We start from the raw sequence: 20617 nt of genomic DNA, 5'->3' as shown, positions 1-20617 counted from the left end.
CAAAGGCTCACAATTCTAGATCTTTCAAATTCTATCTTTCATTTTTTATGGATATCAAAGACTCTAGTGTATGAAATTGTGATTGAAAAACACACATATTTTGGATATCTTTTGTGCACGATGGGTACCCAAGCTCTTGATTGATGAGCTCAAAACAAAGAGAACCAGCTCTTAAGTTTTTTATCCCGTATCCTTGTTGATGCGTGCATGGGTGGCAAAATGAATAGGTATTGTAAAGTCTGTACCTAAATTCGATAAGTGCTTACATTCAAATGGTAACTATGTGGAAAAATACTCCAAGAATTCTCATGTATATAATAAAAAGCTGTAAAAGTTGCGTATAACTTTTTACAATAGAAAGCAACTTACTTTTTGAATGAGCCTCGTGTAAAGGAAAGTAGTTTGTACATAAAATGAAAAAGGCCTCATAAACAACTTCTTTCCATCTAATATATTTGTCTGTGGATGTATGTAAATATGGGAATCTGTTTGTAAAATGCAAACCGTGAAACATGTAGGAAAAACAATACACTAAAACAACCAGTTGACTAAACATCATGAGTAACATAGGACATAGGATAGGAAGCACAATTAATGTCAGACCTAACCTATTGGAATCAAGTAAGAAAATATTCATTTTATATTCTTTTTATCATATTATTATTTTTGCATGCAACTAATTACTAAAAAAAATTCAGTGAAATATTAATGTTTTCCATTAACTGTAGATGTGAAATGTGCTACATGCCATTTTAAATAATGAATTTTACAAGGAACTAAAATGTTAATAAAATGTTATAAAGGCAACAAATCTTCCACATAAATTTAAATACTTTTTGAATTGCCAATATAACTAATTCATTATCTAAAACCAAAAAGGTTTCTAATCCAATTTGATGGAAACAAATTAAATTTATATAATATATACAATTTCATAAGAACAAAGGCATGTTTACTGGTTTATGTTTCAGTAGAAATTACATTGAGGGTGAGGAAATTTAAAAACTGAAACAAGCACATATTTATTTAGAGGTAAAAATATTACCAAAATGTACCATCAGTTAAGTACAGTAAAAGAAATAAAAAACCTTGAAGTAATCAGATGAGTTGAGTGTTGAACTGGTGGACAAAAACTGAAGAGGTTTACCAATTTATGTTTTTTAGATATCTCCTATTTCAACATATTCTTCTACAAACTATTTTTGGTGAAGTGGACAATGCAACTAGATTTGAGATCTAGCTTTGCTCACTTAACTCACATACTCTTTAGTCCACTAATTGGAACAGGGTCTGGAAGCCCTTACCTGGAGAGGTGTCCTTTATGTTTGCTAATGACAGAAAAATAAATACAGTTTGACAGTTATAAGCTTATTACTGTTCATAGCAACACAATTAATATTGAATTTGCTTCAAAGTTATAGATAAGAATAATAGTTTTATTATGTTCCAAGTAGACAACCATCTAAAACGCTTACCAAGCATAACATTACATTTGCATTTTTTATTTATTTGATAGTAACAACAAAATAAATAAGCTCTTCACGAGTGGCTGAATACAGGTAAATACCTTAACTTTTTTAGCCTTAAGACGAAAAATTAGTTTTAGTAACACATTTTGATGTGAAACTATTGTGTGATAGTAAATTTGCACCAAATAATTTCTTACGGTTTTATGGCAAAAAAGGTATGCAAAGACTACAGTATTGCCAACGCACAAAACAAACATCCCTTAAACTTATCAGTTGTGTTTCGAGTTTTTATTTATATTTTTGTAAATTACCTCTGAGAAATACAGTTGTACATAAAAAATAAATTGGTATGGTTTGGTCTGATTTGTTGTATATATCTAAGACTGTCTGTTATAAACGATGTCTTTTGTGGATATTTTCGCATCTGTCTGCTAAAAATAAATTGGTATGGTTTGGTCTGATTTGTTGTATATATCTACAGACTGTCTGTTATAAACGATGTCTTTTGTGGATATTTTCGCATCTGTCTGCTAAGGCTTATCCATGTAAAAACCAACAAAATTCACTCGGTCACATTTTAGTTTTAAAATAATTAAATCAACAACCTGAATTAAGTTGCAATGTTTTTTGTGTTATCTATCTAACATGAGGTCGTTATTGAGGATGGATTCTACTGTGGGCATACGTTTTCTTAATGCTTTTTAATGTTGATTATTTAGTCCTAACTTCACCAAGCAGGGCAATTGTGAATATACAGTACAATAAATGGGGGATATATTGTCAAATTCACAAAACCAAAATATATCTGGTTAGTATGAAATGAGTAGTAAACAAGATAAATAGCTCAAGAATCAGCTTAGATAAATAAAGTAGTGGATTTTTTACATTCTTTCTTCTTATTGTAAATTAACCTTTACAGTTCTAATAAAGATATGTATCTATAGTATATTTATGAATCTATTGTATGTTTATAAATTAATATCGGTGTTTTGACGTTTTGTAGTATTTATTAATATAAAACTTATTATAATTAAAACATGAAATTAAAGAGCAACTCAAATAGTTGTACCTAAAAGCTTACAAGTATTCAATGAGAGCTCCATTTCTCACAACACATCAAGTCAATAGCCCACTTCTTCCCAAACCTTGATCATGTGTCTGGAGTGATTGTTGCAACAGCTGCTTACGTCGGATAGGTCAGCTGGTAGCGGAGGCACATACACACAATCCTTTATGAATCTCCAAAGGTAGAAATCACAAGGCGTCAGGTTGGGTGATCATGGAGACCATGCGATACAAGCTCTGTCATTAGGCCTCTTACGGCCAATCCAGCTCTCTTGTACAGTGACATTCAACCAATCACGTACTGAGTTATGCCAATAAGGCGGTGCACCATTTTGCCGCCAAATTAAGTTCTGTAGTTCATCATCTTCTAATTGAGGAAATAGCCATAGTTCTAGAGCATCAAGATAAGAAATACCAGTGAAAGTTCCTTCTCCCAAAAAAGAAAGGGCCATAAACTATCCACCTAGATATGGCATACAACACTTTCAATTCAGGGGAGTCTCACTGCGACTGTACCATCTTTGTTTGAAGTTTGTTTTTGATGATGGAAGGATTGTGAAGGAAACAGGATTTGTCCGGACATTTGCCATTGTTATGTGATACAACAAATCAGCAACACTACGTTTCGAGATCTGCAATCTGATCTCTTCCTTCAGGTAAATAACTAACCTAACACATAGTCACGTATGTGAGGACGTGAGACATCTGCATTTGTCTGCCAATGTTGCTAAATGTGAGTCAACAGGTGGCAGTGTTTACTAATTGTTTACAAGCATTGGGTTCAACATAATTGTATTTTATACTCCAGTCATGGCTGGTGTATTGTTTATACTTTTAATAAAAATATGTAAATAAAAATAAATTATAGTTTGACCCGAATCCAGCCATAATTCCCAAAGTAGTTCACATGGTAGAAAGTAGAGTACTTGAAACAAAACTATTTTAGCTGCTCTTTGATTTGATGTATGAATTATAATTTTAAGTTATATTCATTTATAAACACCTGGTATATTGAAGTGCTGACAAAGTGTGCTGTTTATAACACCTAAAGTAAATCTGCATAAAACTAATAAACAATAAAGGCAACTGACCGAGGTACGCCATCCTCGTTTACAGTGATTTTGTAGTAGAAGTCTCCAAAGTCCCCATTGTACAAGTACTCGGGGATGCGTCGCCAGTATACATAGACGTCACGGTTGGTCAGGCCGACCGTTGTCACTTCAAAACTCCCAATGTCCGTCTCAGGAGCAGCTCCTGGCACTGAAAATCCACCAAATTTACAATTATACTTTCTGCGAGTCAAACTTCATACTACAATAGGAAAATTTGTACTTTAATTGACACTTATGCGCTTAGAAAACGAGAAAGCAATGTTTTGTAGGGACAACTTTTTGTCCCATAAATACATAATTTAGGGATGGATATACAATTTGTATGATAATGTTCAAAGCCCTGTCTAAAGGATAAACAATTATCCATTGTTTTGTATCAATGGCAACCTTGACTGCAACCAAGGTGCTTACCTTCTTGATTAACACACCACTACCACCAGCTGTCCTTAACTGTTATGGCATTAAGCAGTTTTCTCAAGACTTGTGATAGTTTCACTTAACAAATATATTATCGAGTTAAGAAGTTTAGAAACTTTCATGTCGTTCCTACTGTCCCATTAACATTGTATGGTTACAGATTGATTTTGGCTTTTGACATGAGCAATTTCTACAAATTGTTTCCTGTTTGTTAAATATGATTTACGCCAATTTAGAGGATGTCCTCTTATTCCTAATTTTGAGTTTGTTTATTAGTTTAATATGTGAGACGTAGCTAAAACTTTAGTTAGATCCCTAAATACTCCTAGCACTTTATCACCCTTGTCCCTTGCACCAGTGATTGTATCCATGTAGTTTGCTAGTAACCTGCAGAAATTACAATAATCTGCTCGATGCTCTTTAACAAGGTTAATGGCAGTAATTAGACACTTCAACTTTTTATGTTTTTGCAATTTTTTATTTGTCTGGGAAAATTCCAGAAATAAAAGAAACTTATTACATTTGAAAATGGTTTGGCTAAATGTTTTCTTGTATATTTTATAAATGTAATAAGAACACCATCAAAACCAGAAGAATTTTTAATTTAACATTTTAATTTTGTTCTTATAAAACTATGGTAAATGTCCATTATCCTATTGGATTAAGTAGTGTACACTACACAGCAGAAACTAGTAGTCTAAGAAGTAAGTGACATACCAGTAGGTCTAGTCTTGATCGTGAGTGTGGCCGGTTCCGACCACATGTGCTCACCCAGAGCCATGGGAGACCTCATGAATACTCTAAAATCATAGAGGCTGTTGGCGTACTGCAGTCCCGTGATATTCAGTTGATGTGTTGCACTCTTCTTGCTTAGAGAGCTGACATCAACCACCTATAATCATTCCCATTTTCAATCAATAGTATTTAATTTTCAAGAACAATTTATATTCAACAAAGTGTTTCAAGTGTTTCCTTTAAAACAATAACTTAAATTACAAAACAATATGTAAATTAATAAACAGATGAAAAATAATATCAGATTCAAAATGCAAGTCTTTAGAAAATGTCCATACTTGTCTAATCGTCTGTCTATAGTAACATAAAATATGAAAGTATTAAAAGAAATGGACCAATTACATGTAATGATTAACAATTTGAAATTAAAAATGGACTTGCACACCTCCAACTCTGAATTACCGTATTAATACCCCGACATATTTAAAATTACAAACAGATCACAGTTGTACCAATACAAGGTTGTTTTAATAGTATTTAGGATTTTTACGATTGGTACTCTGCTGTATAAGCAAAATTTTCAAAAAATATGGATTTGTCTGGTTTCTAGCAGTGAGCATGGAAAGCACAAACATGCAGATCCACATGACCAAATATTTTGGACTTATCAAGTCATACCTAAAATGAATGCTCCAACCAAAAATACCATACATAAAAAGGTGTTACAAATTCTACAATTGAGTAATTTTCACAAAGAATAATAGCTGAAAAACACAAGCACTAGGAAAGGTACATAATATTCTATAAATGATAACACACCAATAATTTGTATTTTTAACCAAATTTACAAAAATATTATATAATAAACAGGCTGTATGTGGAATGTCATAATTACGAGACGATTTTCATAGGAATTAAACATTTAAAAAACATTACTGCGGTGCCATTATTATGTAACACTTTCGTTGTCTGTCACTTTGAAACCAAGTCACTGGTGTTGATTTTAAACTTGAACCTCTTGTGAAAAGAATATGTACAATAACTTTGTACAACAGTTGTAATATAAGACCGATTTCCAATTTACTGTTATGTAGAGAACTATTGGGTATTAGTACAAAATATTTTCTACACTAATTCTTTCACAGCAAGATTATTAGAAAGCAGTTTGGGTGAAGCTGAATGCTTGGGGGTTTCACTTACATGCCACTGGTTCCTTAAGTCCCACTGAGATTGGTACTCCACCTTCTGCAAGACACCAGGAGGAAAATTCTGCATGGGAAAGACGACAGACCACTGGATCATGACACTGCTTGATGTAATATCCAGATATGTGAGATTAGCAGCTTTGGTCGGCAACACTGAATAAATTTCAACAATCATCAGTTTTGTACTTGTTTTAAATAAACTTCACTGTAATTTAACGCTAAATTTACCTTAGTAAAATTTAAACATTTTTACTTAAAGATTTGCGAGTGGAACTCCCAAATCAAAAAGCTGAAGAAAGTAGTGAGTGAACAAGTCTTCTGGTCAAAAATAAAACATCACATTTGAAGAAAAAAGTACAAATCCAAATGGTTAAGGTTAGAGTAGTGAATATTCACTTTTTAGTGACAATATGGCAGAAAAAGACGAAAAAAACACTTTCTTTAATTTTTTAATCTACCTTTTAGAAATTAAAACTGGCTTAAATGTGAAATAATGAAGTCAACATATTAGTACATACTTCTAACAAGAAAAAGATTAAACACCCTGTTAATTTGACAAACATCAAAATATAATTCTATAAAAATGTTTAACTCACAGAATAATATGGGTGACTTATTCTAGTTTATTACTATCATTTAATCTATCTTTCAAGGTAAGCAGTATAAATCATTGATAATAATTTCCCCATAACACGCTAAGCAAGATAACTCACGGTATTATCTCATAACAATGCATTATATTGATTTTAGTACCCAAAATTCCGTCACAATGCGTGGGAGTGCTTGTTTGGTCTTCCATTGTGATGTTGATGGAGTGTAATGAATCAGAACAGTTGTTGCCAGTCACATTATTTTTTGTTGGCTTTGAATGCCTATGCGTGTATTCAGCCTGCCGTCTCTCCGCTCAAAGCAGGTAAACTCGCTCATGAAAGACAACAGCTGAGCACACATCGCTTTTTACTAACCTGACATACTGCAAACGTTTATTGATGTCAGTGATTATTTTCTTTGCTTTGGTATTGCATTTGTTTTTCTCAGCTATTAGTATTACTAATATAAGTAATATTTTTTCAAAAATAGAAAGAATTTGAAAACTTTTATATTTATTAAAACATAAAATGTGTGAGTGTTATATACATTTTTTGGCCAATACATTTATTACAACAAATTAACAAAATTAAAATTAAGCGCAATAGTATAATTTTATTAATCTATTATTTTGCATACTAAAATTTATATTAATTTAACTTGACGGGTTACTTGTTTTATGTACTCAACCTTCTAACATATGAATTACTTTGGGAATTATGGCTAGATTTGGGTCGAACTATAGTTTACTTTTTATTAACATATTTTTATTAAAAGTATAAATAATACACAAGCCATGATTGGAGTATAAAATACAGTTATGTTAAACCCAGTGTGTGTAAACAATTAGTAAACTTTGTCAATTGTTGACTCACATTTAGCAACATTAGCAGACAAATGCAGATGTCTCACGTCGTCACCTGATGCATTACATATTTTTTTTAGTTTAACATCAATTGTGAGCTACAATTCAATAGTTTGTTTTAAACAGTACAAATTAATATATAAATTGGATATTGATGAGACATTATTACAAAAAGTAAAACCGTTTCACTTACCATAAGCATAATGATGGAATTTTGTCTTCGTTGTAATAGACCCAAACCTATTTTCGCCCGTCATCAAAAAATAGTAGTACTCATAAGGTTGCCTGTACGGGATTGTCGTGCTCTGGTCCCAGAAGCAATAGTTCTTCCCCTTGACGTCAGTCTCATTTGGGCAACGATATCGCAATCTGTGAAAATTACAGATAACAGTTAAAAAAGGAATCAAAAGAAAACTTGGTATCCGTTTCAGTCCTAAAATATGACTCAGGGCACCTTTCTAGGAAATAGAAGTGAACTTTTTAGTCACTGTTACAACTTTGCCTATTTCTCCAAAATGGGATTTTGGGAGAGGGCTCAACATTTTTAAATGTGAAGACCCATTAAGTGACACCTCATTTGTATTAAGGTCTTGATAAAAGAAGAAGAATCGTAGAAACTAAAGCTTTCTATCTTAACCCAGTACAAAATGACAGCTCATTGAAATTAATTACAAATAAATTGAGGTAACATCCACATTCAGAAGGTAAATTACTTCAATAGACAACCACTTTCCTTACAAACTCAAACCTGTCTTACAGTTATTACCTGCTGCAGGGCAGGCCTCCTGTATCTGATCAGTTTTGAGGAAGTCCTGTATCGAGTTGAGTTTCTGGTTAGAATTAACAAAGTTAAGACGTGTTTATGTGATACTTTATGTTGAAATGGAGTTTTGAAGTGAACAGAGCGTATTATAACCCTGATGATGCAAGACTATGGAGACCAGGTAATATCTTATTATGAAGTAAGGAATTTATTTAATGACAATTATCCCAATCGAAACCCTGTATCTAAATCAGGAGCTCAAAAAACAATCCTATGTTTCCAGGAAACCGGCAGCGTTATAAACCGCTCCAGACCTGGAGAACCAAAATCGGCTACAAATGAAGCTTTGTCACTTGACGCTTTACAGTCTGTTGTAGAAAATCCTCGTGCCTCAACAAGAAATTTTTTTCAAATATTAGGTATATCTCAAAACATCAGTTAAAAGTTTTACATGACAGTGGTTATAAAGCATACAAAATTTGTTTAGTTCATGAACTAAGTGAGGATAATTTTAATCGTTGAGTAGAATTTTGTGACATAGTGATGTTCCAATTGATAATAATACAATTACATTAAAAAAACATTGCTTTCTCATATGAAGCAATTTTCATGTTAAACAGTAATGATAACAGACACAATGCTCGTTATTGGGCTAATTTAAACCTCATTGGATAAGAAAACAACATACCCAGCACCCTGAAAAATAAAACGTTTAGCTTGGCATTGTGAGGGATCAGTTTGTTGGGCCTTTTTTTATTTATGGAAACCTTAATACGGAGGTATGCCAGTAAGAAATGGTACAAAATCAGGTTTATCCAGCTATCCAAGTAAAAATAAACTTCAAACAAAGGAGTATCTAAGTAGCAACCAACAACTGTAATGAAGTTTGGTTCCAGCAGGATGGAGCACCTCCACACTATGGCTTGCATGTCCACTGGTACTTAAACAGTAATTTTCCAAATCGCTGGATAGGCAGAAGAGGAAGTATAGAGTGGCTACCAACATTGCCAGATCTATCTCCATTTGACTACTTTGTGTGTGGTCACATCAAAAACGTCTATAAAACAAAACAAAACTCCAGTATATTAATCACCTTAGGGACAGAATAGTAGCGGAAATCCAAAAATCCCACGTGAATCCATATAGTGTGCCATTTCAAGTTTTTACAACAGGCTTGGACATTGTCAACTGTCCTGGGATAGCAGTTTGAACATCTGATATAAAAAAACACAGGTCAGTTGGTTTTAGCCGTTTTATTGCTTAACACAATTGTAATTACTAGTGCTACTGTACTTTTAAATTTTAAACTGCCCCCCAAAAAGCCTATTTCAAAAAGCCAAAAGTTCACTTTTGTTTCCTAGAGGGGTGTCCTGAGTTTCATTTTACTATCCTTGTCCATTGAAGGTTGAGCAGGATCCATACTTGCTTTCAACTTAATTAATTTCAATGATCTGCCATTTTGTACTGTGTTGAGATAGAAAGTTCTAGTTTCCACTGTTCTTCTTCTTTTATCAAGACCTCTCAAATGACAGGTCACTTAATGGGTCTTTGCACTTAAAATGTTGAGCTGTCCCTCCAAAATTCCATTTTGGGGAAATGGGCAGTTGTAGCAGTGACTAAAAGGTTCACTTCTACTTCCTAGAAAGGTGTCCCAAGTTCCATCCCTCCATCTTTATCCATCAAAAACTAAACAGAGTGTATTTGTACTTTTAACTCACACTGTATACTGATTCAACATTATTTAATTAAGAAATTTATATTTGACACATGTTTTGAAATTTGTTGAAACATTTTAATTAATAAATTACTGCTATTTTTAAAATTAAACATAAATAGATAGAATTACATTATTTAACCCTCTCCCGCACGCAAGACTTGAATCGACTTGGACAGCTTTTAGACTACATGTCTTAGAGCACAAGACTCAGATCGACTTGCACTGCTTTACCATCTTCTTCTGCGCTCTAGCGGCAATACTATAAGGAGACCGTTATTCTTTCCTATTCTCTTGTGCAATTACGCTTTTGATGTTTTAATTTTGATTAGTTTAGTGGAAAACATGGCCGGGCCTATGCTATCGTACTCTTTGCGACAGTGAAATCGATTTTGCAATTTGTGGTGATAGTGACGATTTAAGTGAAAGTAGTGATATCTGTGTTGACAACAGTGTTCTGAGTTATCACAATGATGTCGGGAGTAATGCTAGTGGTTGTGAGTTTGGTGTACATGACCTTGAAACTGCCGTACTCTGCCTGCACCCCTTCGTCAGTGTCGGTTTTAGCACTACTAGCGCCCTGGGCGAGATTTCTTCAGCGCCCCCTAACTGCAATTCAATTACATTCGAAAAAAGGCTACCAGTGCCCCTTTTCGTCCGGCACCCCTGGGCGGTCGTGCAACCGCACCCTACCCTAACGTCGCTCCTGCCCTTCGTCTGCCCCCTCCCTGGTCTCATGTAATAAACTAAAAAAGGCTACCAGTGCCCCTTTTCGTCCGGCACCCCTGGGCGGTCGTGCAACCGCACCCTACCCTAACGTCGCTCCTGCCCTTCGTCTGCCCCCTCCCTGGTCTCATGTAATAAACTAAGTTGAGCCTAATATATTTGATAGCAGTTGTGGGCCATGTCATTCTTTGCCGGTGGGTTCATCTGAAATCGATTTTTAAATCTATTGTTGGGAGGAAATGCATTTTTTGAGAATCTCGTGTCATATACTAATTCCTACGCTGTCTATAAACAAAATGAAAGCAACAAACAGGATTCAAATTTTAAACCAGTAACTGTAGATGAAATGAAAGCTTTCGTAGGAATTGAAATTTATATGGGAATTTACGATCTTCCTGAAGTCACTGAGTATTTTGTTGGTGATCTAATAAAATGTCCTTTAGTTCAACAGGCTATGACGTATCACCAACAAAAAGGAGTGGAGTGGACATTTCTCAATAATAAGTAAGTTTGTTTGCTTAAATATTTACATTGTAATGTTGACTAATAAAATAATAAAACAATAACAAAACGTGTGAGTCGCGGGCACCACGAGTCGAGCGTTCCGTGTCGGAGTAGCGAATTAATAGGGTTCAGTTAAATAGCACCATGGGCGCCTGGAGTTATTATAAGCGGGAGGGGGTTAAACCAGGAACATTTTTTTACTTCTGTCTTCTGAGTTTTATAAGTAAAACTCAAAATAAATAAAATAAAACTAAAGTTCCAGCTAAGGCCAATAACAGAAGCAGCTCGAAAGTCTTAACTTCAGAAGGTTATTTTATAAAGAACCTGTTTTAATAAGTACTCACTTCCAGCCATTCCTGCCTGGCAGATAGTATACCAAGGTATACTTGGTTTTGACATAGTTGAGTGGAGGAGTCCATGTGCAGTTCAGATTATCCCAGTTGTGCGAGACACAGGAGAAGTTCAGCACTTCCTGGGGACTAACTGCAAACATAACCATTACACTGTAAGATGATTTTAATAGATTTTAACATATTACTTGTGTTTTATTTTGTACACTAATAAAATTACTAAATAAAGTACAACATTTATAAACAACTGTTTGTACTTTTATACTGCGATTTGAATTGAAGCTGTTTAGTAGGTAATGAAATGGGTAAATACCCAGTGGGAAGTTAAATATAAATTAGGTATAGATCCATGTATTTATCTAATGGCAATTTAAATACAAAAATGAGGGTATTTTTTTTTACCTTTAAACAACAATTTGTTTTGCGTTGATGAAGTCTTAAGCAAAGATTGAAACACAAGTAATTTGATGCAATAAATTGAAATTAGCGATAATCCGTTGAAGCTACAAAATGTAAACAGCACTTCCAGGTATTTTTGGGTATTTACAAATGTTTGCACCGCTATTGACTTTCTAAGTTTTAAAATGCGTTTTAATGTTTGTTTTCTTAAATTAAAATAACATTTTGGAAAACTGTTGCTATTGTTTTAATATATGCTGGAATATTGTATACGGGTTGGTAACATTTCATTACAGTGTGTAGTACTTGTAAATAGCAAAAAACCAGAAAGATTAAACTAGAACCTAATTAGTTATTAGGTTACTACAGGTGGCTTTTATTATAATAGAAACTTTCATATACTTTATCAAATTAGTGAATCCCATTCTTGAAATCATGCACGTGAACTCTCCAATTTACACACCTAACTGTAAACCTTGTCATTTTATGTTACGGATGTTAAATAAAAATTAATCATAGATGGTGCAGAGCTGTTCAACTTTTAATTTGAGGCATTCTAATCCTAATCCTGTAAGGAAAAATATAGAGGATATGGTTAGATCCAATCCTAAACAATCAATTTTGGGATTACTTAAATGTTTTGGATTGTGTGAAGACAACCGTTCTCAACTTTACATACACAACATCATCAGCTATTAACATTGAACATTAAAATATTAACAAGAACACTTTTCTGACGATGTCTAGGTGCACCTGTCCCTCAGTTTTCAACTTAAGCGTATGTATTAATCTACCCAATATATTGGACATTTCTGTCATTCAGTTTGATCAAATGTTTATTTTTCTTTTTTAAGCAATGTTTGGGTGTCTCTTCTCCCATAAAAGTAAATTAGAGTACAGCAGAAAATGTTAGATAAGTCATCAATATTCCTATTTTGTGATGAACTTGACCAGTGTAAGGTCAAGGTCAAGGTTTGAATATCTTGTATTCAAACAAATATTTTCAATGGCACTTACCATTGCTATGGAATGTTATAATTTCTTATATTTGACAGAAAGGCTTTTGCTAATGAGTCATTTCTAATCATTAAAAACTTGGATAATCTCATTCATTTGAAAATAGCAATCTTTTTTATTTTGAAAGCACACATTATAATATAATCAATTTCATTTATTTTCAGAAATGAAATGTAGTGTTATCACAAACACATCATGTATTTGTATTACAAATTAAATCTAGTTTACTACTTTCAGAATTTCGTGCCAGTCTGTGATAACTGTTAAGTTTTATGATTGATAGGAAATGTGTTCAAATTTATCTCGCCATTCTTCAATTTTTAGTTATTAATCATAAAAACATTGATTTGACACAAAAATTACCTGTGATTACAAGTGAGATATGTGAAAAAGTTGTTATGGCCACACATACAAGAACTGCTGAGCTCTAAGGGTTGGTTAAGAACCGGCTGTTTGACAGCCACCTTGACAGTACAGTGAAGCAAATATATGGCGCTCAAAACTTGACTTAAAAAGACAAATTAATCAAAAAAAGATTAGAAGTATGCTAACTCTACTTAAAAATGATAAGTTTATGTTGTCTACTCAATCATACTGTTTCTTTCAAGCAATTATGTAAACTGAATTTTGATTGCCTTAAAAATGTAAAAGAAATTTTAAAGTAGGAAAAGTTGAAAATCCTCTCTTCACCAGAGTATTGATCCTACTTATTTCTAAACTGGTTAAAAATAAACTAGTTATCAATTCGTTTACTCAATAATTCACTTCATTGTGAATGATTATTCAATGTCAATAGATATTTATATATTTCTGCCTTAAAAGTGAAAAATTTCATTGTTCAGCATAAGAAAAACAAACCATGAAAACGGAACAAGTGAGTACCAAACTTTCTACCACATGAAAGATAAGTCCAATTCATGTTTGCATTAACATGACTCGGACAGGTAACACAATGTTCCGTTCACAAGACCAAAAGAAAACAGTACCAAAGCCACTTACATCCGACAGCGACACTGTTGAGACAGACAGGAAACTCCTCTGTTCCATTTGTCAGTTTACAGTAAAACATATCTTCCATTGGAACAGGTTTCTCCACATAGAGTCGAGCAGTGGACTCGTTGACTAGCGTGACGAACTCTGGTAGGATCCGATTCGAGGTGTGGTAGAACACCAGTTGGCTGGAGTTGAACCCCTGGCTGACAACGCCGGGACTGAGCACACAGAAGATTTCCAAAGGCGACCCATACTCCAAGATGATATCTCCTGATGGGATTGTCACTGTAACAGGACAAGGACAAAGGTCAATGACAAATACAGACTATTTATTTGTAATTATAATTCATTGTAGTTAGCCCACGATCAATTTTAATTACTATAAATATGACTATATAAATGACCGGTTGTTCATTCAAACAGACATACGAGGTCCAATCAAAAAGTATCCGACCTCGTCGTGTATCGCGGCTTCTGCTGCCAATAATGAGATAAGATTTGTTGCGACAATAGTTCCTACTATGATAAGGAAAGGTACAAAGTCTTATCTTGATCCCCCGATTGGTTCGCCGGAGACGGGTCAGTATGTACTGATAAGTCAAGTGCGCGTATCGGTTTTCTCTAACTGTGAAGATGACGGAAAAAGTGGAACAACGTTATTGCATTAAATTTTGCGTGAAACTTGGAGAAAAACAAAGTGAGACCATTCGGAAAATTCAGCTAGCATTCGAAAATGAGGCAATGAGTGTTACGCAGATTAAAGAGTGGTATAACCGTTTCAAAAGTGGTCGAACCTCGGCAGAAAGTGACGCGCGTTCGGGCCGACCAAAAAACAAGTCGAACTCCGGAAATCATCGAGAAAGCAAAAGTTTTGATCTGTGAAAATCGTTGAATGACTGCGGAGGAAGTAAGTACTGAGTTAGATGTCAGTTTCGGATCAGCTGAAGCAATTTTAACGGATGACTTGGGATTGCGCCGGGTAGCCGCAAAATTTGTGCCAAAATTGCTGACAGACGAGCAGAAGCAACGGCGATTGGATGTTGCCGAGGACATGCTGCAATGTTGTGAGGATGATGCGGACTTTTTGACATCGATAATAACTGGAGACGAAAGTTGGGTCTATGGATATGACCCTGAGACCAAATTTCAGTCATCACAATGGCAGTCTCCCCAGGATCCTCGGCCAAGAAAAGCAAGGCAAGTTCGAAGCAATGTCAAAGTGATGCTTATTGTTTTTTTTCGACCACCGTGGAGTTGTGCACCATGAATATGCCCCTGAGGGTCAAACTGTGAATGCACAGTACTATTTAAGTGTCCAACGTCGTCTCCGAGATGCGATTCGCCGCAAAAGACCTGACTTGTGGGCGTCTCAAAATTGGCGGCTACACCACGACAATGCGCCAGCTCATTCTTCCCAGCTCATTCAAACTTTTTTGGCGAAACACGGCACTCCGCAAGTTCCTCAGCCTCCGTACTCTCCAGATATGGCTCCATGCGATTTTTGGCTCTTCCCCCACCTCAAAAAAACCATTGAAAGGCACCAGATTTGAAAGTCGAGAAGCAATTATGAAAAAAAACGACAGCTGATCTCATGGCGATGCCGAAAAGTGATTTTCAAGACTGCTTCCAGAAGTGGAAACGTCGCTGGAATCGTTGTGTTGCTTCTCAGGGTGCTTATTTTGAAGAAAATTAACGCCAGCTTTTTTCAGGTAACTTCAGTTTTACGTTGCACCAAAAGGTAGGATACTTTTTGATTGGACCTCGTATAAGGAACACCGTCCAAATCTAAAAATAAACAAAGATCAACTTTTGCCCAACATCTACTGGATGAAAACCGCAATACAAATGAGATAGAAAATTGCCTAGAAGTAATGCATCGCTATAACAAGGGCAGTTTATCGTCAACATTGGAGGAATTCGAAATTTATGCAATTTTAAAAAGTGACGACGGTATTAAATTGTTGAATTAAAAACTACAATACAAATCTAATATTATCTTTAACACCGTTATCAACAGTGGAAAGGACAATGCCCCAATCAGAACAGCTGATCAGAATGATAACACCACAAGATGGACTGAACCGCGAAGTGGTGTTACGTAATTCCAGTTATCCACCTGTGTTAACCGCACTGCAGCCTGTAGGAAACATCGTGCGCACTCGTAGTTGTGTATATGTGCTACTGGTATTTATTTATTTGTATGTACAATGTGTTTATGTTATGTAGTTTTAAGTTTATGACAAAGCTATCTACCACCACGGTTACTGATGTATGATGAAGGTTAACCTTCAAAACACGTCACCATAACCATTAAGACCACATGAATTTGGATTGAATTGACTGTAGGATATAAAACTTATTTTATTTATAGTTTTTATTTGGCTTTTCAAACTTAAATGCTAAACCATTTTCACACATGTACATTACGTTGTGGTAACAAGTTTGATGAAATGGAAAATTTTGTGTTTGGAGGGATAGTTAAATATACAGTATTTTGAAAAAGTGTTCCAATACTGTAGGATGTAACTGTACTCATAAAAATAGGCCAAAATATATGTGTTAACATACGTTGAAAACACCTGTAGTTTTCCGTTTGTCTGTGAGTGATTTTAACACAACTAAACATATCTAATTAACCTCTTGAGGTAGTAATTTCTTAATTAACTTGTTAAGTGTATAGGACCTATTGATTGATAGGGAGTATCAAGTCTCTAATTTGTATACATTTAGAATAGTGGCAATTTTAATTTTTAAAACTTGACATTTTTAAAACCATTATTTTTTCAAAAAATTAAGAGACAAAGTGCAATCTTATCTTCTCGAAAAAGTTGAAAAATGGTCAAGATAAAAATAGAATGAATCATTGATCAATCACTATTAAGTTACAAAATAACTGCATGCAAATTTCATGATTACCATAACTAACCTGCAATATTTTATGTCTCCAACAAAATACCTCAAAAGTGGATGTTTTTACAAAAAAGATACCAGGATATATTTATTACAAATTTAAGAATGTGTTTTCAACAAAATCGCAATAGAAAAACTTAACTTCAGAGTGATGCAACATATAAAATTAATGTTTCCAAATTATTGTTTAAACTGAGAGTTAAAAAAATAATTTTGGCCACTTTGTATAGTTTTTTTTATCTTCATATAACATTCAATATCACTAAAAAAACTAATAAAGTATGGTAACTATACTCTCTAGTCAATTTAACTAAAATTTACCCACTTTCTTAAAAATATATGAACTGCCCTATTTTTAAAAACATGTTCAGTCTTGATTTTTTAAATTTATTCTTAAATAGTTATATTTTTAAATTCAAGTTTACTTCACTAAAAATTATGCTTTTCATTAGAAAAATAGAAGTTATTTTTTTTTACTTCATGTATTATGGACATTTATGGATATTTATTAATAAGCACCATGCTTAAGAAATACAGATGTTTTGTACTAAACCACCATGCCAGATTTACCTCATTTTAGAGTTATCAGCTGTTTTTCTTCCGTTATGACAACCAGTATATTGTGTTATTTACATTGCTATTTAGGACCCTAATAGGTTAGAAATGAGAAGAAGATTGCTTCTGGTTGGTGATAAAATATTGGTGATATTAGTCAAACTACTTAGAAAGTCACGTTTATCATGTCGTATAATCATGAATTCCAAGATGATTTGCTTTTTCTCATTGTTTTTTCATGTTTATTTGTTGATAGTTGAGCAAATAATGGATTTGTTAGATTATACACATTAATTTATTTTAGACCCCTCATTGGCAATGAAGAGGTTTATCTTGTGGATAACTGCTCTAAATAATAAATAACATGTTCAGTAATATGTTAAAGATCTAAAAATGAGAAAAATAATAGGTGCTGGCAGATGTCAGCACAAAACTACACCTGGCACTTAGGTGTGGCACTTGGCACTAAAAATGAGTTCTGCGAAGCCCACAATGGACTTAACAGTATTATGTTAGAAGTGCCAAAAATCTGTAACAAACTCTATGACATTTTAATTGCTACCTACTACATTATTTTATAATGTTTCTGGCTGAAACTAAACCAAATGCCACTTGAATGTCTGTGTGACATTTCCTCCATACATTATCCGCAGACGTAACCAATAAATGTTGTTGAACACAAGTTACTTTCTGCTAAGTTATAACTGCACAGTTAGCAACAACTTTAAACATGTTGCAAGTTATATTGTTTCATTTTGTCAACTAATACATTATTTCAAGTTTTTTTGTATATCTCTCATTAAAAGTTGATGAAAGTCGTATATGAAGAGTATTACAAGAAGAGAGTAATACTTTACTTGATATGAAGCAAAGTGAATCAGTGTTAAAACAAGATTGTGCAATCCAAGAAACACTGCCTGTTAGATTTGTACATACGTAGTGTAGTTAAGAATAGTTAGCTCACCTCTTCTAGTAAAATTTTCTAGGTTTCTATCCCTTTTAAGACCAGTGTATACGAGCTATGGGTGTATTATATCTTGGCCAGTACAGCTGGACATACAAGCTGAGATAACATTATGGCAAAAATTAATCTGCGCTTCCGACAAAATGGTGGCGGCCAGTAGAGCTGGCCATACAAGCTCCAATGACAAATTATAACTACTGCCTTCGAGTGCATAGGGTTAAATGTTTATTTCCTTCGAGTGCATAGGGTTAAATATTTTTTTAACTAAGATAAAATGTTAAAGAAGATCTGTTTATTGTTTTATTTAAGTATTGATGAAGTATTGTTTAAGGATTGGTAACATTTCATTACAGTGGTATTGTACCTTTACATAGTAAAATAAAAGAACGATTAAACTAAAACTTAATATGTTACTTGGTAGGTGTTATACCAGTTTAAAGCTCAACTTTTTCTTCAGATATCCAGTGGAAAACAGACAGAAGAACAATTTACCAGGACCTTTTATGATAGCTGAACAAAATATACAAATTTTAAAGTGTATAGCTTAATTTGTTCTTGAGATATCACGCTGAGTGGTAAACTTTACTAATCCCATGGTAGGACATGTACAATTATCAAACTTTATCTGTATACACATAAACCATTTCAATTTTGGTATGGTCAAAGTTAGTAGTTATACATTTTCTTTGTATAACAAAGGTGCAATGTCTCTTATTTTTGCCATGTATATGTCTTGATAATATTTTTATTTTACTGTGTTTATACTTTTATACAAATGTTTCTCGGGTTATGTAAAAGTACTAAAATTATGTAAAGACGCTTTTAACATGAAATAATAATAAATAAATCAACACATCTCAGTATCAAAAGGACTCGACAGAACATAATAGAAGTCTTACTGACCAACAAACAACAAAGTAACCTCAACAATATATTATGTTATTATATCACATGTTAAAATGTCAAATGACTATACTCGGAGTGACATGCATCATCATTGAACTTGATGTTGGGTGTAGGCAAATGAAGCTTTGTGCAAAATTTAAGGACTAGGTAAATTTTTTCTCAAGATATGATGTGAACAGTAATTAAATTTGTCCAGGCTTGAGTGGTAGGCTTTGCTATTGCTCAGTCAACTAGTAATATAGTTGGCTCAAATATTTTAACAAAAGATTCACTTAAGGGGAGAACGTTGAGTATGCTTAATATATGAGAACTTTTACTAACTTCGTGTACCTGCAGTTCTATAACCAGTCAAGATATTACAATACAATGTTTACAGTATGTTTTAGTATGTTAGTAGATGAGCCTGTAGTATATTGAAACATTTTAGAGCAATAGAAACAATTGTATTGCATTATCAATAAACAAGTAATTTTGTACCACACTAATTTATGATTTTTATTATTTATTTCAGTAAATATGTAAGATATAGTCATGATTTTACTACCAGATAAGCAAAACAGTACCTTGGGATAGTATACAAAATTTCATCTTTCTAACTTAAACAAAAGCTGAGCTACAGGTACATAAGTTCAACAAACACAATTTTCGGAAAACGGCAATTGAAATAAACGTAGTAGTTGATCATATGTAAAAAGACCTACAAATAAATTTAGAATGCTCCAGCACCATAATGGCTGGTCCCTTGGTTCTCTGCATCTTCCAGCTTCCTTTTACATTGTCTTTTCTTCACCCTCATCTCATTTTTAGCCTCTAGACTAGCTTAGAGGAGGTACATTTAATATAGCACATACATTTTTCGCACCAGCTAGGCGTACTCCTATGCAACATAGGCCATAAACAAACCTAGTATTTAGTTCGTACAGTTTGTTTTTCTTTTCTGATGTGTCTTTTGACACTTTATTAGCACAGTTTGTGCATAATAAGACTTGAAACAATACCTTTTCTTTTACTTCAGTCTTCAGAAAATTTTAAATTGCCAATAGAGTCACAATGTTTGCATTTACATAAGGTATTGAGAGTACTTAGTGTATTTACATCAACAATAATATTTACAACATTTGATTGATATGTCTTCAATTTCTTTACTAGGCTTATTCAAATAGGAAAGTTTTTTCTTTGATGCACTTTTAAAACTAGGCCTAGGATTTCCATAACCTAGAGTTGAGTTACTGCTAGACTCAGCAGTTTCATTACTTCTAATGTCTAATGTTGTTGGTTTAGTATATTTATTCCCTCTGAAGATTCTTCTTTTAGTATAACTTAGTCATTTAGGCATATTCAAACACAACACTGATTATAA

At 33.7% G+C, this 20617-nt stretch overlaps 1 protein-coding gene across 3 annotated transcripts in view; it reads right to left on the bottom strand.

Annotated features, from left to right (window-relative positions):
* The window catches only part of LOC124368784 (cytokine receptor), a 98377-nt gene that overhangs the window by 54556 nt on the left and 23204 nt on the right, over positions 1 to 20617 (bottom strand). For 2 of the 3 annotated variants that reach the window (XM_046826153.1, XM_046826154.1), the window contains exons 3-9: positions 13929 to 14207; positions 11508 to 11646; positions 7650 to 7825; positions 5999 to 6156; positions 4781 to 4955; positions 3626 to 3794; positions 1305 to 1328 (exon numbers count right to left, since the gene is read on the bottom strand). In XM_046826153.1, the coding sequence (XP_046682109.1) occupies positions 1305 to 1328; positions 3626 to 3794; positions 4781 to 4955; positions 5999 to 6156; positions 7650 to 7825; positions 11508 to 11646; positions 13929 to 14207 (1120 nt within the window). The remainder of the gene's footprint in view (positions 1 to 1304; positions 1329 to 3625; positions 3795 to 4780; positions 4956 to 5998; positions 6157 to 7649; positions 7826 to 11507; positions 11647 to 13928; positions 14208 to 20617) is intronic. The other variant, XM_046826155.1, reaches the window with a different exon arrangement.

Source organism: Homalodisca vitripennis, chromosome X (genome assembly GCF_021130785.1).
Source record: "Homalodisca vitripennis isolate AUS2020 chromosome X, UT_GWSS_2.1, whole genome shotgun sequence".
Classification (NCBI taxonomy): Eukaryota; Metazoa; Arthropoda; class Insecta; order Hemiptera; family Cicadellidae; genus Homalodisca; species Homalodisca vitripennis.
This window is presented reverse-complemented; position numbering and strand designations above follow the sequence as displayed.